At 42.8% G+C, this 26,138-nt stretch overlaps 1 protein-coding gene across 12 annotated transcripts in view; it reads right to left on the bottom strand.

Annotated features, from left to right (window-relative positions):
• MAST3 (microtubule associated serine/threonine kinase 3) overlaps positions 1-26,138 on the bottom strand; it is a 349,606-nt gene that overhangs the window by 29,918 nt on the left and 293,550 nt on the right. For 11 of the 12 annotated variants that reach the window (XR_008892095.1, XM_056570004.1, XM_056570015.1 and 8 more), the window contains 6 exons: positions 16,652-16,753; positions 16,207-16,329; positions 12,274-12,389; positions 11,950-12,104; positions 6,088-6,302; positions 253-450 (listed from right to left, as the gene is read on the bottom strand). Coding sequence is in view for 11 of the 12 variants with exons in the window: in XM_056570004.1 (XP_056425979.1) it covers positions 253-450; positions 6,088-6,302; positions 11,950-12,104; positions 12,274-12,389; positions 16,207-16,329; positions 16,652-16,753 (909 nt within the window). In the remaining variant the exon portion in view is untranslated. The remainder of the gene's footprint in view (positions 1-252; positions 451-6,087; positions 6,303-11,949; positions 12,105-12,273; positions 12,390-16,206; positions 16,330-16,651; positions 16,754-26,138) is intronic. The other variant, XM_056569949.1, reaches the window with a different exon arrangement.

The raw sequence follows: 26,138 nt of genomic DNA, 5'->3' as shown, positions 1-26,138 counted from the left end.
TGGAGTATGTAATAAAGCTGAGGGAATAACTTTGGCACTGACATAGAAGGTCTATCAGCATCTCCAAAGTTTTAGGTTAGGGCTACATAGCAACATCTGTAATACAATTTTAGTCACGCACAAATGTATATATGTTTATCTTCACGTAATTATTTAGGATGTGACATAAAGCAAGGAGCAGAATACAATTTAGCAACTTTTAAGTCGTATAACTGTTACTTGTTTTGAGAGTAAAATGTCATAATGTCTCACCAGAGGTAATTATCAATGAGAGTGCAGAAACAGATGCAGATTTGGGGACACGACTTCCGGGAGAAGAACTCTTTTCTGGCGTTTCTCTCTGACTCCGCAGTCGCCGACTTAGTCCAGATTCCAGAGTGCGAGGGGTAGAGTTTTTGGCTCCAGTGCTGTTACTGCGCAGGCGAGTTCGGCTTAGACTTACTATATCTGCTAAATATAGGGTAACCAATTTATTATAAGCAATGTATTATTTGTTAATGTATTGTGAACAATAAATATGCGCTGGTACATAATTCACCAGGACGTACATTTACTTCCTAAACATGAAGTGAGCGCAGGAGCAGTGCTCACTTCATTCATGGCAGGTCCCGGCTGCTATCAGCAGCGATCGCGCTGATGTCTGCCATTTACCCCTCAGATGCCCTGATCAATACTGATCACAGCATCTGAGACATTGCTGCAGGCGCCTGATGGGACCAGCCGCGGGCAAGTCTAACACGGGGGTTCAAACAGTAAGGATAACAGACAGAGGTCCCCTTACCTGCCTCCTGGCGGCTCCTTCTAGCAGACCAGAGCAATAGATTGCCGATATTACTGGCCAGTGCTATGCATATGGATGGCACTGAACAGTAAAAGCAATCTAAGGATTGCCATGTATAGTCCCTTATGGGGACATAAAAAATTAAAATCCCTCGCCCCTTTTCCCCCAAAAAAATATAAGAAAAAAGTGTAAAAAAACAAACAACTTAATTAAACATATTTGGTATTGCCGTGTGCATAAATGTCCAAACTACAAAAATATAATGTTAATTATCATATATGGTGAAGGGCGTAAATGTAAAAAAAAAACAAATAAACAACAAATTCCAAATTTGCTGCTTTTTGGTCATATCAAATTACAGAAAAATTTAATTAAAAAAAGTGATCAAAATGTCACATATACCCAAAAGTGGTAACGATAAAAGTCACAGATCACGGCGCAGACAGATCAGACATCTTATCTCCTAGCCTCTGGACTTTAAGGCCAAAATGAGCTGTGTCGTTAAGGGCTTAAGAAAAAAACTGTCAGTAGTTTTAACGTGCACTAACCTGTTGGTACAGACACGTAGTGCAGGTGACACTGATAGTAACTATACTTACCGGATCCCATTTTGTGCTCCGGTTCTCCTGCTATCTTCCTCCATATCTTCCATTCTGGGGCAGACTTTGTAATTGGGCGGAGCTTCCTGAAATCACTGCTGCTTTTAGCTAGCAGCGGGATCCAAAGAAGCAGCAGCGGTGGCGTCAGGAAGCTCCACCCATGCTCCAAGTTGGCCCCGAAATGTAAGATATGGAGGAATGTAGCAGGAGAACCAGAGCACGGAACGGGATCAAGTAAGTATGGTTATCAGTGTCACCTGCACTGCCTGTCTGTAATGACAGGTTAGTGCAGGTGAAACTAATGACATATTTCCTTTAACGACGCAGGACGTAAATGTACGTCCTGGTGAGCTGGTACTTAACGCACCAGGACGTACATTTTCGTCCTTTGCATAACCGCGAGCATCGGCATGCTCGGCAGGTCCCGGCTGCTGATAGCAGCCAGGGACCCGCCCATAATAGCAGACATCCGCAATCGCGCGGATGTCCGCCATTAACCCCTCAGATGCCGTGATCAATACAGATCACGACATCTGCAGCATCGCGTTACTTTGAATGGATGATCGGATCGCCCGCAGCGCTGCCGCGGTTATCCGATCATCCAGCATGGCAGCCGGCGTTCCCCTCACCTACCTCTGCTGCCTTCCACGGATCTTCTGCTCTGGTCTGCGATTGAGCAGACCAGAGCAGAAGATGACCGATAATACTGATCAGTGCTATGTCCTATGCATAGCACTGAACAGTATTAGCAATGGAATGATTGCTATAAATAGTCCCCTTTGGGAACTATTAAAGGGTAAAAATAAAAGTAAAAAAAAAAGTAAAAAAAAAAATTTGAAAAACCCCCTCCCCCAATAAAAACTTAAATTGTCCCTTTTTCCCTATTTCACCCTCAAAAAGTGTAAAAAAATATTTTATATACATATTTGGTATCGCCACGTGCATAAATATCCCAACTATTAAAATAAAATGTTAATACCGTACGGTGAACGGCATGAACGTAAAAAAAATAAGTCCAAAATAGCTGCTTTTTTTTTACATTTTATTCCAAAAAATGTATTTAAAAAAAGTATTAAAAGTTTTATATAAGCAAATATGGTATCAATAAAAAGTACAGATCACAGCGCAAAAAATTAGCCCTCTTACCGTCGCTTATACGGAAAAATGGAAAAGTTATAGGTCTTCAAAATAGGGGGATTTTAAAGGTAATTTGGTTAAACAGTTTGTGATTTTTTTTTTTAGCGCAACAGTAATAGAAAAGTAAGTTATCATGGGTATCGTTTTAATCGTATTGACTAGAGATGAGCCAACTTACAGTAAATTTGATTTGTCACGAACTTCTCAGCTCGGCAGTTGATGACTTATCCTGCGTAAATTAGTTCAGCCTTCAGGTGCTCTGGTGGGCTGGAAAAGGTGGATACATTCCTAGGAAAGAAAGAGTCTCCTAGGACTGTATCCACCTTTTCCAGCCCAACGGAGCACCTGAAAGCTGAACTAATTTATGCAGGAAAAGTCATCAACTGCTGAGCCGAGAAGTTCATGACGAATCGAATTTACTGTAAGTTCGCTCATCTCTAGTATTGACCCAAAGAATAAAGAACACGTCATTTTTACCATAAATTGTACAGCGTGAAAACGAAACCTTCCAAAATTAGCAAAATTGCGGTTTTCTTTTTATTTTCCCCACACAAATAGTAATTTTTTGGTTGTGCCATACATTTTATGGTAAAGTGAGTGATGGCATTACAACGGACAACTGGTCGCGCAAAAAACAAACCCTCATACTAGTCTGTGGATGAAAATATAAAAGTTATGATTTTTTGAAGGCAAGGAGGAAAAAACAAAAACGTAAAAATAAAACCCCTTAAGGACGCAGCCCTTTTTCACCTTAAGGACTGAGCCCTTTTTGGCAATTCTGACCACCGTCGCTTTACGAATTAATAACTCGAAAACGCTTTTATCAAATATTCTGATTCTGAGATTATCTTTTCGTGACATATTCTACTTTATTTTGGTGGTAAATTTTCGGCGTTACTTGTTTCATTTTTCTAACTTTGAAGCTCTCTACTTGTAAGGAAAATGGATATTACAAATAAATTTTATTTTTCTTCACAAATACAATATGTCCACTTTATGTTGGCATAATAAAATGGACATATTTTTGCTTTTTGAAAAAATTAGAGGGCTTCAAAGTAGAGCATCAATTTTCAAAAATTTCATGAAAATTGCTAAATCTGAAGGAACAGATGTTACAGAACTACAACTCCCAGCATGCCTGAGCAGTCTAGGCATGCTGAGAGTTGAGTTGCAGTTTGGCCTTCCTAGTGGTTGCCACAGTAAAGATCACTTTACTTTCACCGACACCGCCCCCCCCTCCCCCCCCGACCCCCCCCCCCCCCCCCCCCGGGCGCGTCATTTCCTACCTGTGCCTGTCTCCAGCGATGATCAAGAGTCCCCACGCATCTCCTCCCCACAACATCCAGGGGTGGGCAGAACGGGGGTTGCCATGGCAACCCACTGTCCTGCGCTACCATTGGTCAGAATCAGTTGTGACCAATGGCAGGGGCTAGGAGGAGATCGCAGCACTGCGACCTCGCTCCTAGCCCTCAGGATGATCGGGCTCTGATCATCCCTATTTTCCAGGTGATCGGGTCACCCCCTGGGCGATATGCCGGGATGCCTGCTGAATGATTTCAGCAGGCATCCCGGTCCAGTCCCCAACCGGCTAGCGGTGGGGACCGGAATTCCCACGGGCGTATGCATACACCCCACGTCCTTAAGGACTCGGGATGCAGGGCGTACGCATAGGCCTGGCATCCTGAAGAGGTTAAGGGGTTAAACTACCATTTATAAAAAAGACATGATTATGCTCAAAAGGTCAGTATTAAAAATGCACTTGCTCAGCTCAGCTTACCTACTTTGTGTTAGTAAAATTTATAGTTTGCATGCTGAATATAAAATCTCATTGCATACAATTATCTTAAAACTGACCAAGCAAAACTCTATAAAAACAATGCAAGTGAAAACATCACCTAGCAACCAATCAGAATTAAGTTTTTCTTTCAGAAGAAAATGAAAGCCGCAACCTGATTGGTAGCTATGGGCAACTACGCGACTTCTCCCTTACTAATGTTTAATACATACAACCAGCCCCAATAGTTCTTGCCCCTATATACACTGCCCAAAAAAATAAAGGGAACACTAAGATCAACACATGCTAGATCTGAATGAACTAATCATATGAAATACTTTCGTCTTTACATAGCTGAATGAGCTGACAACAAAATCACACAACAATTATCAATGGAAATCAAATTTATCAACCCATGGAGGTCTGGATATGGAGTCACACTCAAAATCAAAGTGGAAAACCACACTACAGGCCGATCCAACTTTGATGTAATGTCCTTAATGTCCCTGGGCATGCTCCTGATGAGGTGGCAGATTGTCTCCTGAGGGATGTCCTCCCAGACCTGGACTAAAGCATCCGCCAACTCCTGGACAGTCTGTGGATGGAGCGAGACATGATGTCCCAGATGTGCTCAATCGGATTCAAGTCTAGGGAACGGGCGAGCCAGTCCATAGCATGTATGCCTTCCTCTTGCAGGAACTGCTGACACTCCAGCCACATGAGGTCTAGCATTGTCTTGCATTAGGAGGAATCCAGGGCCAAGCGCACCAGCATATGGTCTCACAAGGAGTCTGAGGATCTCAACCCCGGTACCTAATGGCAAGTCAGGCTACCTCTGGCAAGCACATGGAGGGCTGTGCAGCCCCCCCAAAAAAACTGCCACCCCACACCATTACTGATCCACCGCCAAATTGGTCATGCTGGGGATGTTGCAGGCAGCAGAACAATCTCCACGGCATCTCCAGACTCTGTCAAGTCTGTCACATGTGCTCAGTGTGAACCTGCTTTCATCTGTGAAGAGCACAGGGTACCAGTGGCCAATTTGCCAATCCTTGTTTTCTTTGGCACATGCCAAACGTCCTGCACGGCGTTTGGCTGTAAGCTCAACCCCCACCTGTGGACATCGGACCGTTTGAGTAGACACATGCACATTTGTGGCCTGCAGGAGGTCATTTTGAAGGGCTCTGGCAGTGCTCCTCCTGATCCTCCTTGCACAAAGGCCGAGTTAGTGGTCTTGCTGCTGGGTTGTTGCACTCCTACAGCCTCCTCCACATCTCCTGATGTACTGGCCTGTCTCCTGGTAGCGCCTCCATGCTCTGGACACGCTGACAGACACAGCAAACCTTCTTGCCACAGCTCGCATTGATGTACCATCCTGGATGAGCTGCACTACCTGAGCCACTTGTGTGGGTTGTAGACTCTGTCTCATGCTACCACTAGAGTGAAAGCACCGCCAGCATTCAAAAGTGAACACAGCATCAGCCAGGAAGCATAGGAACTGAGAAGTGGTCTGTAGTCACCACCTGCAGAACCACTCCTTTATTGTGGGTGTCTTGCTAATTGCCTATAATTTCCACCTGTTGTCTTCTATTTGCACAACAGCATGTGAAATTGATTGTCAGTCAGTGTTGCTTCCTGAATAGACAGTGTGATTTCACAGAAGTGTGATTGACTTGGAGTTACACTGTGTTGCTTAAGTGTTCCTTTTATTTTTTTGAGCAGTGTATAAACATCATTTTAATGCAAATTCAAATGATGGAACAACATGAAATAACAATGGTTAAGCATCTACTTACCACAAAGTGATGACTGCTTTGAGGATGTTCCTTTTATTTCTCCTAAACTGAATGTGGGTTTGTCAGACTTGTGATCAGAGGTCTCATCTTCAGAAGAAAATGCAAATTTAGGCATGGTATCTAGACTGCATGTGCTGGTTAGCACACATGGGCTTGCACTGCGCTCGCTCAGCCATGAGTGAAAGGAAGACCCTGAAGATGTCCAGGACCTTAGTCTAAATCAGTAAAAAGATATGGTAAAACTTGTCATAATCATCATTATGGAACAATTTCAAAATGAAAACAACTGGTTAATGATCATTCTGTTGCAACATACTTTCTTATAAGTATACCAGTACATAGCAATATTATAGAGGGTTTTAAGCATTACGTAAATGAAGTTTACTTTAGGCACAACAAAACAAAAACACTTACGGTATTCCAACATTTTACAATTTTCAAGGAGGGGTAGGGAGAAACACTGCTGCTGCTTCTACTGAGTTGTATGTCTCTCCCCAGAGCTGGATTTACAGCTACTCAGCTCTATAATATCCTCCATGCTGTTTCTGAGAGTGTATAAAAGAAAACTGTGGCTATAAAATGTCTTAATTTTTTTCCGCTATGTAAAGATCGTTGCAGCTCACTCGGCCCACTTTGGAGCGGAGCTCTGGGGAAACTAATAATTGGAGAGGAAACCTGTATAAACTGCTGATAAGTGAAAAAAAAAATACAACTTTCATAGTCTACATATGAAAGTTTATACTGAAAAGGCATCTGAAAAAACAAAAACACTGTAATTGAAATTAGCTTTAAGTGTAAGTAACAAATTGCCTTAGTCAGTCACCCAACCAAGTGACTGCCATTATTTTCTAGGCTCTTCTGTACCCAATAAAACATAACTTAAAGGGAACCTGTCTCCACGAGTTCAAGGGAAAAAGGCAACACATTATAAAACAGAAGATTATATTTCCTACCATGCCTGGATGTCCAGACATAGTTAAAATCCCCCCTGTATGTAAATTAGTGTGAAGTAAACATGGGGCGTGCAGGCTTCCCGCACCACGGGCTGTAATCATGCTGATTCAGCCTCTTATCATGCCAGCACGATTAGGTAGTAGTGCTGGTTTAATTTCAATGTAAAACTTCCTCTAACTTGGCGACGGGATAGAGAGTCATTGGACACAAAGTCTGGAAGGAATCTCAAGTTTAATCACCTATATTGCAACGAGTTTCACACAGCAAGACTGCTTCATGCCTGATGACGCAGTCTTACTGTGAAACGGGTTGCATCATGGGTGATTAAACCTGAGATCCCTTCCAGACTGTGTCCAGCGCCTCTCTATCCGGTCGCCAAGTTGAGGAAGTTTTACATTGTTTTCAAGTATTAATGTGTAGCAGCTGCAGGCACTCGTACCACTATCTTTACTCCATAGTTACACTTGGTGGAGTGTAACTTTATGTGGTAAGTGCCACCTTTATTACACCTAATTTGGTTCTAACGTTATCACATCACAGAGCGCTGTCTGTGTCCTGTTTTAGTCTGGTATAATTTCATCTTCTTAGATATATATGATATGGTATGCACACTATAATGTGTATTTGAGGCATTGTGCAATATTGCTGTAACTTTACTTGTGTTACATTATTTAGAAGCATTATATTGTATGTGTATTCTAATATTACTGACGTTTGGGATATTTTGGGGCCAGCATAACAATAGATATGAAAATTTGCAACATCTTGTTGCTTTGATCACCATCGGTTATGTTTTGTGTGGAGTCCCAACATAATTTTGGGGATGCGTGTATTTTATGGGTTAAGGGATAGTCCTTGTCTTGCAGTTGAACATAACATTTTTACTGATAATTTCTGACTCATTGATACATTTTTTGTGATTTGTATTATTTGAGAGGCAGCAATTGTAGGTCTATATAATATATCGGTGTGATTAATAGCCCGATTGATAAGTGGTGATGTCAGCCATTCCAGGCTGTCAATCACATCTCAGTAGGGGTTTAATAGGCAGGATTACAGCCCAGGATGCGGTGACTATTCTGGAAACCTGCATGCCCCGGTTACTACAGACTAATTTGCATACGGCGCAGATTTTTTAAACTTATTTTTCTCCACTTTCTCTGGAACAGGACATCCAGGCATGGCAGAGACAACGGCGATACCTAATATGTTTATTACTTTTTTTTTTAAACCCTTTTTGAGGGTAAAATGGGAAAAAGACATTGTACATTTTTATTGGGGGGGGGGGGGGGGGGAGGGGACTATTTATAGTAATCAGTTGGTTGCTAATATTGTTCAGTGCTATGTATAGGACATTGTACTAATCAGTGTTATCAGTGCGATCTTCTGCTCTGGTCTGCTCAATCTCAGACCAGAGCAGAAGAAGCTGGCGGAGGCAGGTGAGGGGACCCCCGTCCGCCATGTTAAGCTGATCTGATCCCAGCGGCCGTGCCACGGGCGATCACATCAGAATAAAGAGTAACCGCACTACGGCAAATGCCGTGATCTGTATTGATTACGGCATTTGAGGCGTTAATGGCTGACATCCGCGCGATCACGGATGTCAGCCATTACCGGCGGGTCCCTGGCTGCTATCAGTAGCCGGGACCTGCCGCACATGACCCGATCATCGCTCCGATGTTCGCGGTCATGTACAAGACATAAAGTACATCCTGGTGCACGAAGTACCACCGCACCAGGACATACATTTACATCCGTGGTCGTTAAGGGGTTAACAGATATTCTGTCAAAATAACGGACATGTTCCATCTGTTATTTCATCCGTCATTCAGTTATAGTCCGTGATTTTATGTCTGTTTTAATCCCTTCTGGTTATGATGCTGTACTAAACATGCTCAGTAGCAATATAGGATCATAGCGGAAGGTGAAAATAACAAGAGCTAACGTAGTGCGGTATGACCAAAAATGCATATCACGGAACTTTTGTAAGTTATGGCGGTTCCACGGTATTTAACGGTATTCCCACGCTGGGGAACTAATCATATGTAACCTGTGGACGCTGCTTCCCCCATCGTCCTGTGAGCCGCCTGCGTTTTAAATGAATTGTTGCGTGCCGCGACGCTGCAAATGGTTAATAAAGGACATCTGTACTGATTAATTTTACATATTCCGGCCGGCTCCTTACATGACAATGCGCTCAGCCTAACACCGGTCGAGCCGGGACAACGCTGCGGCCGCTGATAAGCTGACGGCTCTGTGGTGTTCCCCTCCCCAGAAAGCAGCATGAAGATTGAGTCAAAGTTTATTTGTTTATTTTTGCAGCCCGGGCACAGGACTATGTAAAATTAATCAGTACAGATGTCCTTTAATAATCATTTCCAGCGCCGCGGCAGGCAACTCATTCATTTAAAGTGACGGTGGCTCACAGGAGGATGACCAGTATTGCGAAAACAGGAAAAATTAATATCGTACAGAATAAAAAAAACGGTATATCGCCCAGCACTACGCTAAGTTATGTTCTTTGTGAACATGTGTCAGCGATAGGCTTCAATGTTAAAATTTTAATGTCCGTTATTCCACCGTTATTTTTGAAGGGACAAAAATCAGCACATGCTAAGTTATTTGTGCCATCAAAAATACAGGAGCATAACAGTAGTGTGAAAGGGGCCCAAGACTGATGTTTCACATGGTAGGTAGTCTTTAATCAATCAACAGTCAGATGTGCCAAATGTATTAGAAGGGCCATGCCTCAACCTCTTAAGGATGCAGGGCGTACCGGGTCAGTCCAGGCGGCTAATGACAGCCGGGACCCTGGGCCAATAGCATGCAGCACCGATCGTTGTGCCGTGCGCTATTTACACTTTAGACGCGGCATTCAAAGTTGATCGCCGTGTCTAAAATGAAAGTAAAAGCTTCCCGGCGGCTCAGTCGGGCTGATCGGGACCATCACGGTGAAATAGCTATGTCCCGATCAGATAGAATGCGAGCAGAGGTCCCCTTACCTCCCTCCGTCGTGTCCGATCGGCGATTGATTGCTCCAAGCCTGAAATCCAGGCTTGAGCAATCAACCGCCAATAACACTGATCTTTGCCATCTCAATGCACGGCAATGATCTGCGTATGAGATCGGCATGTTCAGTGTAATAGCCACTAGCGGGGCTATAACACTGCAAAACAAAAAAGTGTGAAAAAAAAATGTTAAAGATCATTTAACCCCTTCCCTTAAAAAAAAAAAAAAAAAAAAAAAAAAAAACACTTTGTAAATAAAAATAGACATATGTGGTATCGCCGCATGCGGAAATTTCCAAACTATAAAAATACATGCAGAAATGTACAAACTATAAAAATACGTACGGTCAATGGCGTATGCGCCCAAAAATTCCAAAATAGCGTATTTTTTGTCACTTTTTAGATCATAAATTTTTTTTTCATAAAAAGCGATCAAAAAGTCCCATCAATATAAAAATGGTACCTATAAAATCAGATCACGGCGCAAAAAATTAGCCCTCATACCGGCCCGTACGTGGAAAAATAAAAAATGTATAATGGTCAGAAGATGACAATTTTAAACGTATACATTTTCCTGCATGTATTTATGATTTTTTTTTATTTTTTTATTTTTTTAAGTAATACAAAAACAAACCTATATAAATAGGATATCATTTTAACTGTATAGACCTACAGAAGATAAGATGTAATTTTTAACCAAAAAATGCACTGCGTAGAAACGGAAGCCCCAAAAAGTTGCAAAATGGCATTTTTTCTTCAATTTTGTCGCACAATAAATTTTTTACCACTTCGCCGTGAATGTTTTGGTAAAATGACTGATGTCACTCCAAAGTAGAATTGGTGGCGCAAAAAATAAGCCATAATATGGAATCTTAGGTGCAAAATTGAAAGAGTTATGGTTTTTAGAAGGTTATGAGGAAAAAATGAAAATGCAAAAACGAAAACAACCTGCGTCCTTAAGGGGTTAATTTTGGTGCATTGTTGGATATTTAGGCATCCTGTAAGTAATGTTCCCATATACAGTTTTTCAGCAGTTTTTGGGTCTCAAAAACAACTATTAAGGGAAAAAAAAGGGAAAAAAATTGACACATGGCCTTTGGTAAGTTTTTTTTTTTTTTTTAGCTGAAAGACAAAATTGGCCCAAAATACTGTCCATACAAGCTATGGCCTGTAGTAAATTTCTGCTGTAATTAAATTTCTGGCATAAATAATAGTAAATCCATCCATATTTGCGCAAGTGAGGTTTGAGCAATAATTTGGACTTTTCTACAGCAGCAAATTGGCGTGCATGCCTTAGTAAGTTATTATTTCTATTTTGCATTCCAACCAAGGACACTTTAGGCTTAGTGGTGCCTAGAAAGGAAGACACTAAAAAGAAATGAGCTAATCTGTTAAGGGGTCATCTGGTCTCACATATTAATAAAGAAGTTGATCGGTGACAGGATCTACAGGATATGGTCACAGAGTGTCCGACCAATGGTCGGCCATCTATAGAACACATTTGTATGGAAGTGCCGAAGATGCGCAAGTACAGAACTCAAGCATCTTCGGCCCTTCCATGAATGTGAATGAAGCGTGTGACATCTACAGCACATGCTCCCACAGAGCGGAGGCCCCATTCCGCAGAAAGTTTGGGGGGGCGGGGTGGATGTTTGCATTGGTCAAACCCCCTGCAACCAGATACTTATCTCCTATCCTGTGAACAGGAGATAAGATCATTTTTACCATACAACACCTTTACCAGAAAAAAAGTGAACAGAGTGTGAACAAAATTATAAAGGTGCACAGACTTGTGGCTCTTTTTACTTTGGCCAGAACAGGAATAAAAAAAAACAAAAAAACTACTAAACATGAAAAAAAAAAATTATTGTGTTAAATATGGTTGTGGTTTTTTCCTCACCTGGTTTCAGAAATGAATTGGCTCCTATCATCATCTCTGGATAAAGCTTTTTCCAACTTCTCACTTCGTTCTTCTTTCTCATCACTATGACTTCTCTCAGTTGAAGAGAAGCTGAGATTAAGTTGTGTAGCAAGATGTTCAGAGCTACCGTAAACCTACAAAATGTCAAAAACAGTGATCTTCTGATAGAGTACATATTGAACAAAAAAACAGTCATCAGACAAGCCACTCTTTTCACCATTTATGTTCTATATATGTTTGAGATCAACAAGAAAGCAAAAAAGAGAGAAACAGCAAAACCAGTAAGCTAACAAGATTCCATACCTTGCTAAACCGATGTGAACAAGATGAAAACTGGCGAATTTCCGCAGATGACTCTTCATCATTTGTATCATCATCATCTTCTTCAGAAGCCAAATGATGATAACGTTCCGAACGTGCTGGAGAAAAAAAGGAGATAAAAGAGGTATCAAACACCACAAAAAAGGAGATTTTTATGCTTATTATAAAATCTCTTTCTCGGAGGATCCATTGGGGGACACAGACCATGGGTATATGCTGCTGTCACTAGGAGGCCTGACACTATGGTAACAAGAAAAGTCGGCCCCTCCCAGCAGGGTATACCCGCCTACAGGCACCTGAGCTAATCCATTTGATTTCCAGAGCCGTAGGAGAGGACCGACAGGTCAGAAAAAAACACGAACTGTCCGAGTAAACTACAAAACAAAAATTTACGGAACACACCCTCGGACAGGTAACCGAACCAAGAACACCGGAGAAAATAAGGTCGGGTGCTGTGTCCCCCCAATGGATCCTCCGAGAAAGAGATTTTATGGTAAGCATAAAATTCTCCTTTTCTCTATTGGCTCCATTGGGGGACACAGACCATGGAACATACCAAAGCAGTCGCTAGGGTGGAAAAATAGCAGATCGGATCCACCGAGAAATGGTAGCCTTCGAAGCAGGTTGTCCTTTATGGCGAGCTTCCTTCAGAACAAAAAAGGAGACACTGTCGAAAAGAAGAAGTGACAGAGATCAGTCCGTAAAGCCCTAATCACATCCAGTTTGTGGAGCAAACGTTCCTTGGGATGAGATGGAGCCGGACAAAAGGACTGAAGGACGATGTCCTCATTGAGATGAAAAACAGAAAACAACCTTTGGTAAGAAGGACGGAACCGGACAGAAAACAACTTTGTCCTGGTGTATGATCAGGAAGGAAGAACGGCAGGAGAGAGCTGCCAGCTCTGAAACTCTCCTAATAGAGGTAATAGCAATAAGGAATGCCACCTTCCAGGAAGAAGGCGAAGAGGAATGTTCCTGAGAGGTTCGAAGGGAGTACCCTGCAGGGCACCAAGAACTAAATTCAAGTCCCAAGGTGGTGTAAGGGACCTGTAAGGAGGTGCCTTGTGGGCCACTCCCTGAAGAAAAGTCCGGATATGGGGATCGGACGCTAGAGGACGTTGAAAAATGGAATGGAAAAGGCTGAAACCTGACCTTTAAGGGAACTGAGAGCCAACTGTTGTTCTAGCCCCGACTGTAAAAAAGAAAGAAGTCGAGGGAGAGAGAACGTAACAGGAGAAAAAGAGTGAGATTCACACCAATGAAAATAAGACCGCCAAGTATGGCAGTATATCTTCACAGAGGAGGGCTTGCGCGCCCTGAGCACAGTGCGAATCACCTGGGGAGAGAAACCCCGAGCCCTCAGAAGCGCGGTCTCAACCGCCACGCCGTCAAATACAGCGACGGTAAATTGGGGTGGCAAAGGGGACCTTGAGAGAGAAGGTCTGGACAAAGAGGGAGGCGGAGCGGAACGTCGTTCAGAAGTCGGACAACGTCGGCTACTACGTTCTCCTGGGCCAGTCCGGAGCCACAAGAACGGCAGGAGCGCCCCCTGCTAAAAGGAGGGAAAAGATAAGGTGAACATAACCCCCTTTCTTGGGGACCACGAAGAGGTTGGAATAAAAAAAAAAAAAAAATGCTCCTCTGGAGGAACCGGGACCATTACTCTATGAATAAGAAGGGACTGGAGCGCGCCCCGAAAGGCCCTAGCCAGAGAGAGGCACCGGGGGGCCTGGAAACTAAAAAAGCGGTCCCTTGGAAGGGAGGCAAACTCGATCTGATATCCTTTGGCTACCACATCCCTGACCCTTGAGTCCTGCATGTGAGTGGATCAAATGTCCCGGAAGAACTTACCTAATGAAGCCTTCAGTCAGCTTTAGTCACCTGCATCATGCTGGGCTGTAACAGCGAGACGAGCAGGGAGGTAGGGGGACCCAGACCCGTGAGGTACAACCCCAGGCGCTGACCATTGGCGAGAAGGAGTTGGGAGTACATCCACGATGTCTGTGCCCCTTCAATCGCAAATGGGGAAACAGTGAACGCTATGTTCCTGAGTCCCCACCAGAAAACAAGAAAAGGGAGAGTAATAAATTGGACCAGGTCTGCGGAACCCCAGACCAGCATCTGCCTCCTACAGACACTTAGCTAAAACTGAATAGCTTAGGTGCCTGTAGGCGGGTATACCCTGCTGGGAGGGGCCAACTTTTCTTGTTACCTGTGTCAAGCCTCCTAGTGACAGCAGCATATACCCATGGTCTGTGTCCCCCAATGGAGCCGATAGAGAAAAAGATAACATGAAGGAGTACAAAACCTAAAAAAAAGTTTAATGGGTGACCACACAGACTTCGAACAGTATCTCTTTTTATAAAAAGTTTAAGCTTGGCTGATACCTGTTGCTACTAATGGACTTGAGCTTTATAATTCTTTAAATTTACAGATTTTTTTCTAACCAGCTTTTGAGAAATAGTTTAAATTAGACAGAGAACTGAATAAACGTTGCTTTAAAAAGTAGAGCTTCTTTAGAAAGATATGTATATAAATTTTATGCCTGGTGTCTATTTGTATCTCGGTACAAATCTTTCCTCCACAGTATTCAACACTACCTGCAGTATAGCCCAGGGGAGCACAACCTTTTCTGGTTTCATTGCTACTACAAGAGCAGCAGCAATGGTGCTACTTTGCAGGACTGCAAAAGGGGGTGAAGTTTAAGGGGCCTATATAGAAAATGGACAGCTAGCAGCTTGAGGATCTCCCTGACTCCCTCCAAGAAAGAACAGACAGCCGGTCTATGCTGCATCTACTACTCACTGGCCTAAGCATAGCAATAATCATGGTTATTGGCTGTCTGTATTCTCAGAGCGCCGATCAGACAGCACAGAGGCAAGTAAAAACCCTCCAGCCGTCATCTCAGCTGAATGGAACCAAACGGTACCAGTAATGTTAACTTTTAAATCTAAACAGTTGATCCTGGACATCAGTGTGATCAGCGATTCTGGGCATTAGCGGAGAGTTACCCTCCACCTATAAGGTGAGTGCAGCTTATGTGCTCATTTTAGACTTCATGATGTAACTTTAGGTAATTTTGCATTAAGCGTTAAAGTATTCCTGTATATGCTAGGGTTAAAAAAATGCATAATTCCTGGATGCCCTGAACAAAAAAACTAAATATTTATTTTACATACATAATATATATATATATATATATATATATATATATATACACACATACATACATAATTCAAAATAAGATTCTCATCACACCACCATATAAGGTAGTGTGCCCTCAGCTCTGGCTTTGAGGATGAGAGACCTGTAGTGACTAGCTAAAAAGGGACAAGTATTTTCCTCAATATTTACCCAGAAAGCCCGCAGAGTGCTAATGGCCTTTTTGAATCTCTGTTTTACACCGGAAGCGGTGCCTCTCCCTGAGGAAAATACTCGTCCCTTTTAGCTCCAGGTCTCTCATCCTCAGCCAAGCCAGAAGCACCCCGAAACAGCTGTCTGCAGATGGGTTCTCTTCCCTTCTGGGGATAATTCTGACTTGGCATTAATCACAATCAGCTTCTGAGACTTTGTAACCAAAGCCAGAGCTGATCAGAGGGCACGCTACCTTATATGGTGGTGTGATGAAAAACTTATTTTGCATACTTCTTACCCAGAAAGCCCGCGGAGTGCTAATGGCCTTTTTGAATCTCCGTTTTACACCGGAAGCGGTGCCTCTCCCTGAAGGAAAATACTCTTTATATTTTATATGTGTGTATATATATATATATATATATATATATATATATATATATATATATATATATATCTATCTCTCTTATCTCTATCTATCTATATCTATATATATATTATCTATATCTATATATATTATCTATATCTATCTATCTATATATACACACACACACACACACTTACTATCAAAATAACTGGTGTCATCATCAGCTTCCAGTTGTGGCACAAACTCTGCTTTCTGTCTCAGAAGCCCATTCCAGTCCAGGGAGCGAAAGAATACATGCTGCTTTACTTCCTGAGCACCACCTGAGTGGATATACAGATATACAATATACTAGGTTATAATTCTAGTAAGTTTCTGAAATCAATAGTAACCTTTTAAACAAATCACATGTCAAAGTGACATGCAAGACATTTTGATTGGTGGGGCCATGGTGCCAAGACCTCCATTGATTGCTAAAACTAAGCTGGACGCAGTGTCTGCTCAGAGAGTGGTGTAGGGATTTACAGAAAGGCTATAAACCTTCTATTTTTCAGTTATTTCTATGTTGACTTTCACAAAAGTTTTAGAAAAAACACAGCAATAATGAACATGTGTACAAAAATAAAATGTATAACTGATCATTACCAGTTCCGAGGCGCTCCAATGCATTCTGCCTCAAAAGTCGCGTGATGAGATCTTGGGAGTCCGCTGGAAGAGATTCTTCACCTCCTGGCCATACAATATCATCTGAAAAATCATGCAAAGTAGGATAAAACCATATGATTTATTGTATATGACAATATAGAAAGATAGAAGAGAATAATTATTGATGGTAGTAAAGTTTCCAATTCTCCTTCCTAAACAAGGAATAACAACTATAAATGTATAGCTTGTAATTCAGTGAATCGGGTTTAAGTTATTTATCATAAATAACTACACCACAAGATCTAAACACATGTTCTATACCACTACGCATTGCATAAAAGCAAGTAAAATACAGAACTAACAAAACAATCCCCCAGTACTGTGGAACAGTTTATTAGCTGCCTGAAAGTTAAGGACACTGTGAAACATTAGAAGATGGTATGCTTTGGTAAGGCTTTCTGTAGTCCTTCCAATACACTGGGGCAAAAACGTATTTAGTCAGCCAGCAACTGTGTAAGTTCTCCCACATAAAAAGATGAGAGGCCTGCAATTTTCATCATAGGTATACCTCAACTATGAGAGACCTAATGAGAAAAAAAAATCCATAAAATCACTGTCTGATTTTTAAAGAATTTATTTGCAAATAAGTATTTGGTCAATAACAAAAAGTTCATCTCAATACTTTGTTATATACCCTTTGTTGGTAATGAGAGGTCAAATGTTTTCTCTAATCCTTCACAAGGTTTTCACACACTGTTGCTGGTATTTTGGCCCATTCCTCCATGCAGATCTCCTCCAGAGCAGCAATGTTTTGGGGCTGTCACTGGGCAACACGGACTTTCAACTCCCTCCAAAGGTTTTCTATGGGGTTGAGACTGGAGACTGGCTAGGCCACTCCAGGACCTTGAAATGCTTCTTATGAAGCCACTCCTTCGTTGCCCGGGCAGTGTGTTTGGGATCATTGTCATGTTGTCACGTTTCATCTTCAATGCCCTTGCTGATGGAAGGAGGTTTTCACTCAAAATCCCACGATACATGGCCCTATTCATTCTTTCCTTTACACAGATCAGTCGTCCTGATCCCTTAGCAGAAAAACAGCCCCAAAGCATGATGTTTCCACACCCCCATGCTTCACAGTAGAAAGTAATGGATATGATCCAGGAAAACAGGAATTACCATGTGGCACTTCTCCTCCTAGGACAGATGTAGGCACTAGTCCATGTGTAGATGAATAAGTTCTTTATTATGCAACTTCTAGTTTCGAGCTCGTACTGAGCTCTTCGTCAGGCATATGATACATAATCAAGGAATCAGAAGATCATTGCAATTACGTTTTTAAAAACATAAAATTATGTAAAATCAGTACACATATAAATGCATGTATAAAACAAGGGTTATATTTAAACAATGAGTGTTAAAGTGCAGAACTTTATAAAACACTGTATAGCGCTGCTGGTCCCGGGGGACCGCAAGTGGGGAAGTGTAGCGCAGCCTGTCAAAATGGTATATGGTAGGTGCTTACTATCTGCATAATGGTGTCACGATATGCTGATCGTGACAGCCAGGGATCGCTTCAGCTGTGAGTGGGGGAATCCACGCTGCCTGTAAAACTGATATGAAATCAGTGTAAGGACGTGCGTTCATTATCACAGTGTGCTGGTTGTGACAACCACAGCACAGGACTAATATCTGTGCGGTGACTGCTGAATTGATGTGCTCGAGATGACAAACAGTAGTACTACAGAGTGACAGTATTATAAATTAGCAATTAGCATACATGCAGGACGGCATTGATGTGAATCAGAGGCAAAGCAGGATAGACACTGATTAGAATAACATAACTGCGGGGTAGGCGTGTATGTAATATTAATAATTACTGTTTATGAGACACTCTAGGTGTATGTATTAGGGCATGTTGATAACAATAAAAAAAAAAGTTTAACACTTTTTAAACATAAAAACTTTTTTGCCAATAAAACTGTACAGCACTATTATACTGCACTGTGCGAAGGCAATATGAGTGAATACAATGGAACAATTATATATATAAAAGGGTATAAAAAATGCCCCTTCATAGGTACCAAAGTATGATTACTATACATCCATAGGTATCTAGATGTTGCCAGAGATGTATATCTCTAATAAAGGGAAGCAGCTGATAAAATTATACAAGCCCATGACTGCCAAAATATTGCTTATTGGTGTAGAACTATTATCCCAATTAAGAGTCATGCTTGCAAAGCATGTACATACCATTTATGGTCTGACAAGGTGACAAAAATGTAAAAAATCTCATGAAACATGTATAGACTTATTTGTGATCTGACAGAGGTAACCAGAATTTTAAAATTAATTAAATTGGATTAAATGATGGTTTCTACTACTTCATTCAGCCCTTTGGGGGAGATCGTAGATATTCTGTACATCCAATATATCTCCTTTTTCAGGGTTTCAAACCGATTCACCATATGGCTCAATACATGATCTATTGGTGTAATTTAAATAAGATTTTTACCTCCGGGATGCAAATTAGTAAAATGCCTGAAGACACTTCGTAACATGAAACCGTTTTTGATATTTTGTAAATTTGTTTAGACGATTTCTGAGTGGCTGAATGGTCCGTCCGACATACTGTAAACTGCAGACGCACTCTAGCAGATAGAGAATGATGGAGGATTGACAGGTGAGCCTATGTTTCATTTTAAATTCCTCACCTGTGCTATTAGAGCGAAAGGTTGTAATCCCATTTTTTATTTCTTTGCAACATAGACATCTCACATGATTACATCGGAATGAGCCCGGAGATGTTCACAGTTTTGTGTTGTGGTATAATACTAGGTGCAAGGATACTTTTTAGAGTGGGAGCTCGTCTATATGTCACTTGTGGTGCACTAGGTAGTTTTTTGCACAATAAACCGTCATTTTGCAGGATATACCAGTGTTTCCCCAAAATTTTCTTGATTTCCTTGGCAGAATTACAGTAGGTGGTAATAAAATTAAATTTCCGTTTATCGGGCTGTTCGTCATTGGTGCGAATAGTCTTATCTGATGTTAGACACTCAGCTTGACTTTTGTTTTTAACCCTGTTATAAGCGTCTCTAATGATGAGTTCTGGATAGTTCTTCTCTTTGAACCGTTTAGACAGAATCCCTGCTTGTTTCTTGAACGTGTCATTATCCGAGCAATTCTTCCAAACTCTTTTATACTGCCCATACGGGACATTTGGACCCCATTGCAGTCCCTTTCAGTTGATGGTAAATGGTACCATCAACAGAAAGGGACTGCAATGGGGTCCAAAGTGGCCCCTTCGTATGCGAACCTCTTTATGGGGGCATTTGAGAAGGAACACATTACCAACAACGAAGAGTTCCTACCCCACATCAAACTCTTCTGTCGCTATATCGACGATCTCTTCTTTTTATGGAAGGGACCGAGGGAATCCATTGAGAGATTCCTGGGGGTACTTAACAGTAACCAATGGGGTATAAGCTTCACTTTAGAAGCAAGCAAACAACAGGTAAATTTCCTTGATCTTACCATTGCAAACAACGAAGAAGAGTTTATCATACCCACCTATTTTAAACAGGTGGATGTAAACAGCTACTTAGATTATCGTAGAGCCCATTATAAAAAGTAGCTCAATAATGTCCCGTATGGGCAGTATAAAAGAGTTTGGAAGAATTGCTCGGATAATGACACCTTCAAGAAACAAGCAGGGATTCTGTCTAAACGGTTCAAAGAGAAGAATTATCCAGAACCCATCATTAGAGACGCTTATAATAGGGTTAAAAACAAAAGTCAAGCTGAGTGTCTAACATCAGATAAGACTATTCGCACCAATGCTGAACAGCCCGATAAACGGAAATTGAATTTTATCACCACCTACTGTAATTCTGCCAAGGAAATCAAGAACATTTTGGGGAAACACTGGTATATCCTGCAAAATGACGTTTTATTGTGCAAAAAACTACCTAGTGCACCACAAGTGACATATAGACGAGCTCCCACTCTAAAAAGTATCCGTGCACCTAGTATTATACCACAACACAAAACCGTGAACATCTCCTCTACAACATCTCCCATAAAAAATGGGATTACAACCTTTCGCTCTAATAGCACAGGTGAGGAATTTAAAATGAAACATAGGCTCACCTGTCAATCCTCCATCATTCTCTATCTGCTAGAGTGCGTCTGCAGTTTACAGTATGTCGGACGGACCATTCAGCCACTCAGGAATAGGCTAAACAAACATACAAAATATCAAAAACGGTTTCATGTTACAAAGTGTCTCCAGGCAATGTACTAATTAGCATCTCGGAGGTAAAAATCTTATTTCAATTACACCAATAGATCATGTATTGAGCCATATGGTGAATCGGTTTGAAACCCTGAAAAAGAAGGAGATATATTGGATGTACAGAATATCTACGATCTCCCCCCAAAGGGCTGAATGAAGAAGTAGAAACCATCATTTAATCCAATTTAATTTTTAAATTCTGGTTACCTCTGTCAGATCACAAATAAGTCTATACCGTATTTTTCATCCTATAGGACGCACCGGCGTATAAGAGGCACCCAATTTATAGGTGCAAAATCTAAAAAAAAAAAAAATAAAGATTTTGAACCCAATAGTGGTCTTCAACCTGCGGACCTCCAGATGTTGCAAAACTACAACTCCCAGCATGCCCGGACAGCCGTTGGCTGTCCGGGCATGCTGGGAGTTGTAGTTTTGCAACATCTGGAGGTCCGCAGATTGAAGACCACTGCATAGGAGGTAATACTCACGTGTCCCCGCCGCTCCGGACCCGTCACCGCTGCCCTGGATGTCGCTCCATCGCTGTCGACGTGTCCCCGTCGCTCCAGAATGTCTCTGCTCTGGTATCCTTGCTCTCCGTCGCCTCCATCACGTCATTACGCACGCAGAGGCACGTACGCGACGACGTGATGACGAGGAAGGAGAGCGCCGGCCATACAGGGGATCCCTGAACGGAGAAGACACCGAGGAGGCAGGTAAGGTCCCTCCCGGTGTCCTGTAAGCACTAACCCGGCTATTCAGTCGGGCTGTTCGAGACCGCCGCGGTGAAATAGCCGGGTTAGTGTCCCTTTCCCTTCAGACGCGGCGGTCAGCTTTGATCGCCGCGTCTGAAGGGTTAATACAGGGCATCACCGCGATTGGTGATGTCCTGTATTAGCCGTGGGTCCTGGCTGTTGATGGCCGCAGGGACCGCCGCGATAGGGGTGTATTCGCCGTATAAGACGCACCGACTTCCCCCCCCCCAGTTTTGGAGAAGAAAAAGTGCGTCTTATACGGCGAAAAATACGGTACATGTTTCATGAGATTTTTTACATTTTTGTCACCTTGTCAGACCATAAATGGTATGTACATGTTTTGCAAGCATGACTCTTAATTGGGATAATAGTTCTACACCAATAAGCAATATTTTGGCAGTCATGGGCTTGTATAATTTTATCAGCTGCTTCCCTTTATTAGAGATATACATCTCTGGCAACATCTAGATACCTATGGATGTATAGTAATCATACTTTGGTACCTATGAAGGGGCATTTTTTATACCCTTATATATATATAATTGTTCCATTGTATTCACTCATATTGCCTTCGCACAGTGCAGTATAATAGTGCTGTACAGTTTTATTGGCAAAAAAAGTTTTTATGTTTAAAAAAATGTTAAACTTTTTTTTTTTTGTTATCAATATGCCCTAATACATACACCTAGAGTGTCTCATAAACAGTAATTATTAATATTACATACACGCCTACCCCGCAGTTATGTTATTCTAATCAGTGTCTATCCTGCTTTGCCTCTGATTCACATCAATGCCGTCCTGCATTTATGCTAATTGTTAATTTATAATACTGTCACTCTGTAGTACTACTGTTTGTCATCTCGAGCACATCAATTCAGCAGTCACCGCACAGATATTAGTCCTGTGCTGTGGTTGTCACAACCAGCACACTGTGATAATGAACGCACGTCCTTACACTGATTTCATATCCGTTTTACAGGCAGCGTGGATTCCCCACTCACAGCTGAAGCGATCCCTGGCTGTCACGATCAGCATATCGTGACACCATTATGCAGATAGTAAGCGCCTACCATATACCATTTTGACAGGCTGCGCTACACTTCCCCACTTGCGGTCTCAGCAGTCCCCGGCTGTCACGATCAGCGCACGTCTTTACACTGACTAGATAACAGTGGGACAGGCTGCGCTTGATTCCCCTACTCACAGTCCAAACATCGGAGTGTTTACATTTGCCAGCTGTTACATTGTAGCCAATAGTACGCTACTACCGTATATACTCGAGTATAAGCAGAGTTTTTCAGCACGATTTTTCGTGCTGAAAACACCCCCCTCGGCTTATACTCGAGTGAACTCTCCACCCGCAGTGGTCTTCAACCTGCGGACCTCCAGAGGTTTCAAAACTACAACTCCCAGCAAGCCCGGGCAGCCATCGGCTGTCCAGGCTTGCTGGGAGTTGTAGTTTTGAAACCTCCGGAGGTCCGCAGGTTGAAGACCACTGCGGCCTTCGACATCATCCAGCCCCCTCTCGCCCCCCTGTAGTTCTGTACAGTACTCACCTCCGCTCGGCGCTGGTCCGATGCTGCAGGACTGTCCGGAGAGGAGGTGGTCCGGTGGGATGGTCATTCCGGGCTGCTATCTTCACCGGGGAGGCCTCTTCTAAGCGCTTCGGGCCCCAGAATAGTCACGTTGCCTTGACAACGACGCAGAGGTACGTTCATTGCCAACGTACTTCTGCGTCATCGTCCAGGAGGAGAAGCGCCACATGGTAATTCCTATTTTCCTGGATCATATCCATTACTTTCTGCTACCCATCCTGTTACCTAGAGGAACCTGGAAAGGAAACCAGGGCTGCTGACCTCCATTTTCATCCTGCAAGTTTTGATGCCCACTGAGGTGTTGAGCTCTTAGCACAACACATTCTGGTAAGCCTCCTAATTTTGCGCACATTGAAGCACACTATCATGATTGTCTACACTAAGGGCGCACCTCTTTACTTGTGTTTTTTGTGTTTTTTCATATATGCTTCACAGTAGGTAATGTAAATGTTGGCACCCCTGAAATTTTTCTAGAAAATGAAGTATTTCTCACAGAAAAGGATTGCAGTAACACACTTTCTGTGTATTGGAACTTAACCAAAAAAAGGGAGGAAAAAAAGCAAATTGGACATAATGTCACACCAAACTCCTAAAATGGTCTGGACAAAATTATTGGCACCCTTAACTTAAATATTTGGTTGCACACCCTTTGGAAAAAATAACTGAAATCAGTCGCTTCCTATAAGGCTGCTTTCACAGTATGAAAAGTACCCGTTATAAAATAGCGGGCGATCGCGGGGTTAAACTGCCATAAGAAAATACCTAACATATGTTAGAAAATCCCATAATAGTCTATGGGATATTTCTAATAGCCGTTTTAACCCGTTATCGGTTGTTATTCATAACGGACATTATTTTATGAAGGGAGATAGTAACGGGAGAAATAGTGCATGCACACATGTGGCACACACAGACACATAATGCAAATACTAAGTGAACTTCTCTCCTTTTTATCTGCTTTCAGGTGTAATTTTTGTATTGCCCACACCTGCTACTTGCCCCAGGTGAGTTTAAAAGGAGCATCACACGCTTGAAACAACCTTATTTTTTCACAATTTTGAAAGGGTGAAAATAACTTTGTCCATCCCATTTTTGGAGTTTGATATGACATTATGTCCAATTTGCTTTGTTTCCTCCATTTTTTGGTTTAGTTCCAAAACACAAAGGGAATAAACGTGTATAGCAAAACATGTGTTACTGCAATCCTTTTCTGTGAGAAATACTTCATTTTCTAGAAAAACTTCATGGGTGCCAACATTTACGGCCATGACTGTAAGGACGCTCATCCGAACACCTCACAACGACCGTGGGATACCCGTACCGCAGCTGCGGTATAGCAGGAATTAAGCAGGTGACCTGGCAGTGTAGGAATATGGTAGGTGCAGGCCACAGTCTGGCCGACTGGTACAGGGTCCCGTGAACACAGGTCCACTCCTGTGGGCACTTCACACTGAAGGTGGGGCCCTGAACTGCAGCCGCGAGTGCGGCAGATAAACGATGGGTGGCAAATCGGTGGAGGAAACCATGCAGACCAAAGGCTAACCAACTGGCACAGGATCCAGTGCACATGTTGGGACACCGCACTAGACACCTCACATTAGCAGTGAGGTACAGGAAACTCCAGCCCTGTACGCAGCAGCAGCCAGCAGTTGAGGAACCAAGTAGACGACTGTCTGGCTTACTGGTATAGGGGAAACTCTAGCCCTGTGTCCACCGTATATGTGAGAGACCACGCAGATCACTGTCTGGCTTACTGGTATAGGGTCCATTGTATATGCTGGGGACCACACAGACCACTGTCTAGCTCATTGGAATGGATTCCCCAAACCTCGGTCACCCTGGGTTACCGGAACTCTAGCTGTAGCGTACATGTAATCGGTGACTGACAGCAGCGGAAACGAAACTGAATGGATTGTCTAATACCCTTCCGGGAATGAGACACGCTCAGGCATGGAGGAGGGGACAGTTCGGAAGGCCCCCTCAGTTTCTGCTAGAAATGCATTGGCATCAGTTGGGGGACCCCATCAGTGTTCTGCCCTTATACGGAAGGACTAGAAATCTGGCATGGCATGGCCACTGACTGTAGGGAAAAAACATTAAAGGATGAATTCCCAGGATTTTCCAAGGGAACATTCCGTACATCCTTGGTATGGACCCGCTACGGTGGGTCGCATAAGTTCCCCCACGGCGAGAAAATGGAGGGATGGGACAAATGCTCAGTCCTAATGCTCATAAGCAGAGGGAAGCCCAAAACATCGACCCCAGGGAACCCTGCAGAAAAGAGGTACAGTACTTTCAAAAATGTGCAAATATTGAAGCAACCCCCCCTCCCCCAAATCCTGTTGGAAGGGTCCCACAAATGCATGGTCTGTGGACAGGAATCGTAGATATAGCCAAAGGACCGAGAAGAGACTACAGGGATGCAAATCATAAAACCACCACCAGAGGGAGCACATTGCAGGACTAAAATCAGGAGTTGTAATACAATTTACAATCACAAGGGGGCGTATATACAAATATATATATTGTGTGATTGATTCCATAGCTGCCAGGCCAAAAGAAAGTCCGTGCTGGCAATAGTATCAGCTGGACGACTCCTACCCTACGCACTCCCCACTTGCCCCACTGCGGGAGAGTGCGTAACGGGGCGCATGACTGCAAAGAGACCAGCGGGGGGGTTGGGGGAGACAGAAAGGAGAGCCCGGACCCGCTCTGTGAAAGATGGCCACCGGCTAGGAGGTGAAAAGGGAAGGAATGTCCCCAGCTGCCGAGGCGGGTGAGGAGGGCGGTGCTACGCCCCGACTCCCCCAGCTGAGAGACAGCAGCCGCCGGCTTACAGCGCA

This window comes from Hyla sarda, chromosome 1 (genome assembly GCF_029499605.1).
Source record: "Hyla sarda isolate aHylSar1 chromosome 1, aHylSar1.hap1, whole genome shotgun sequence".
Taxonomy (NCBI): domain Eukaryota; kingdom Metazoa; phylum Chordata; class Amphibia; order Anura; family Hylidae; genus Hyla; species Hyla sarda.
Note: the sequence above shows the minus strand (reverse complement) of the source record. Positions and strands in the feature narration are given on the sequence as shown.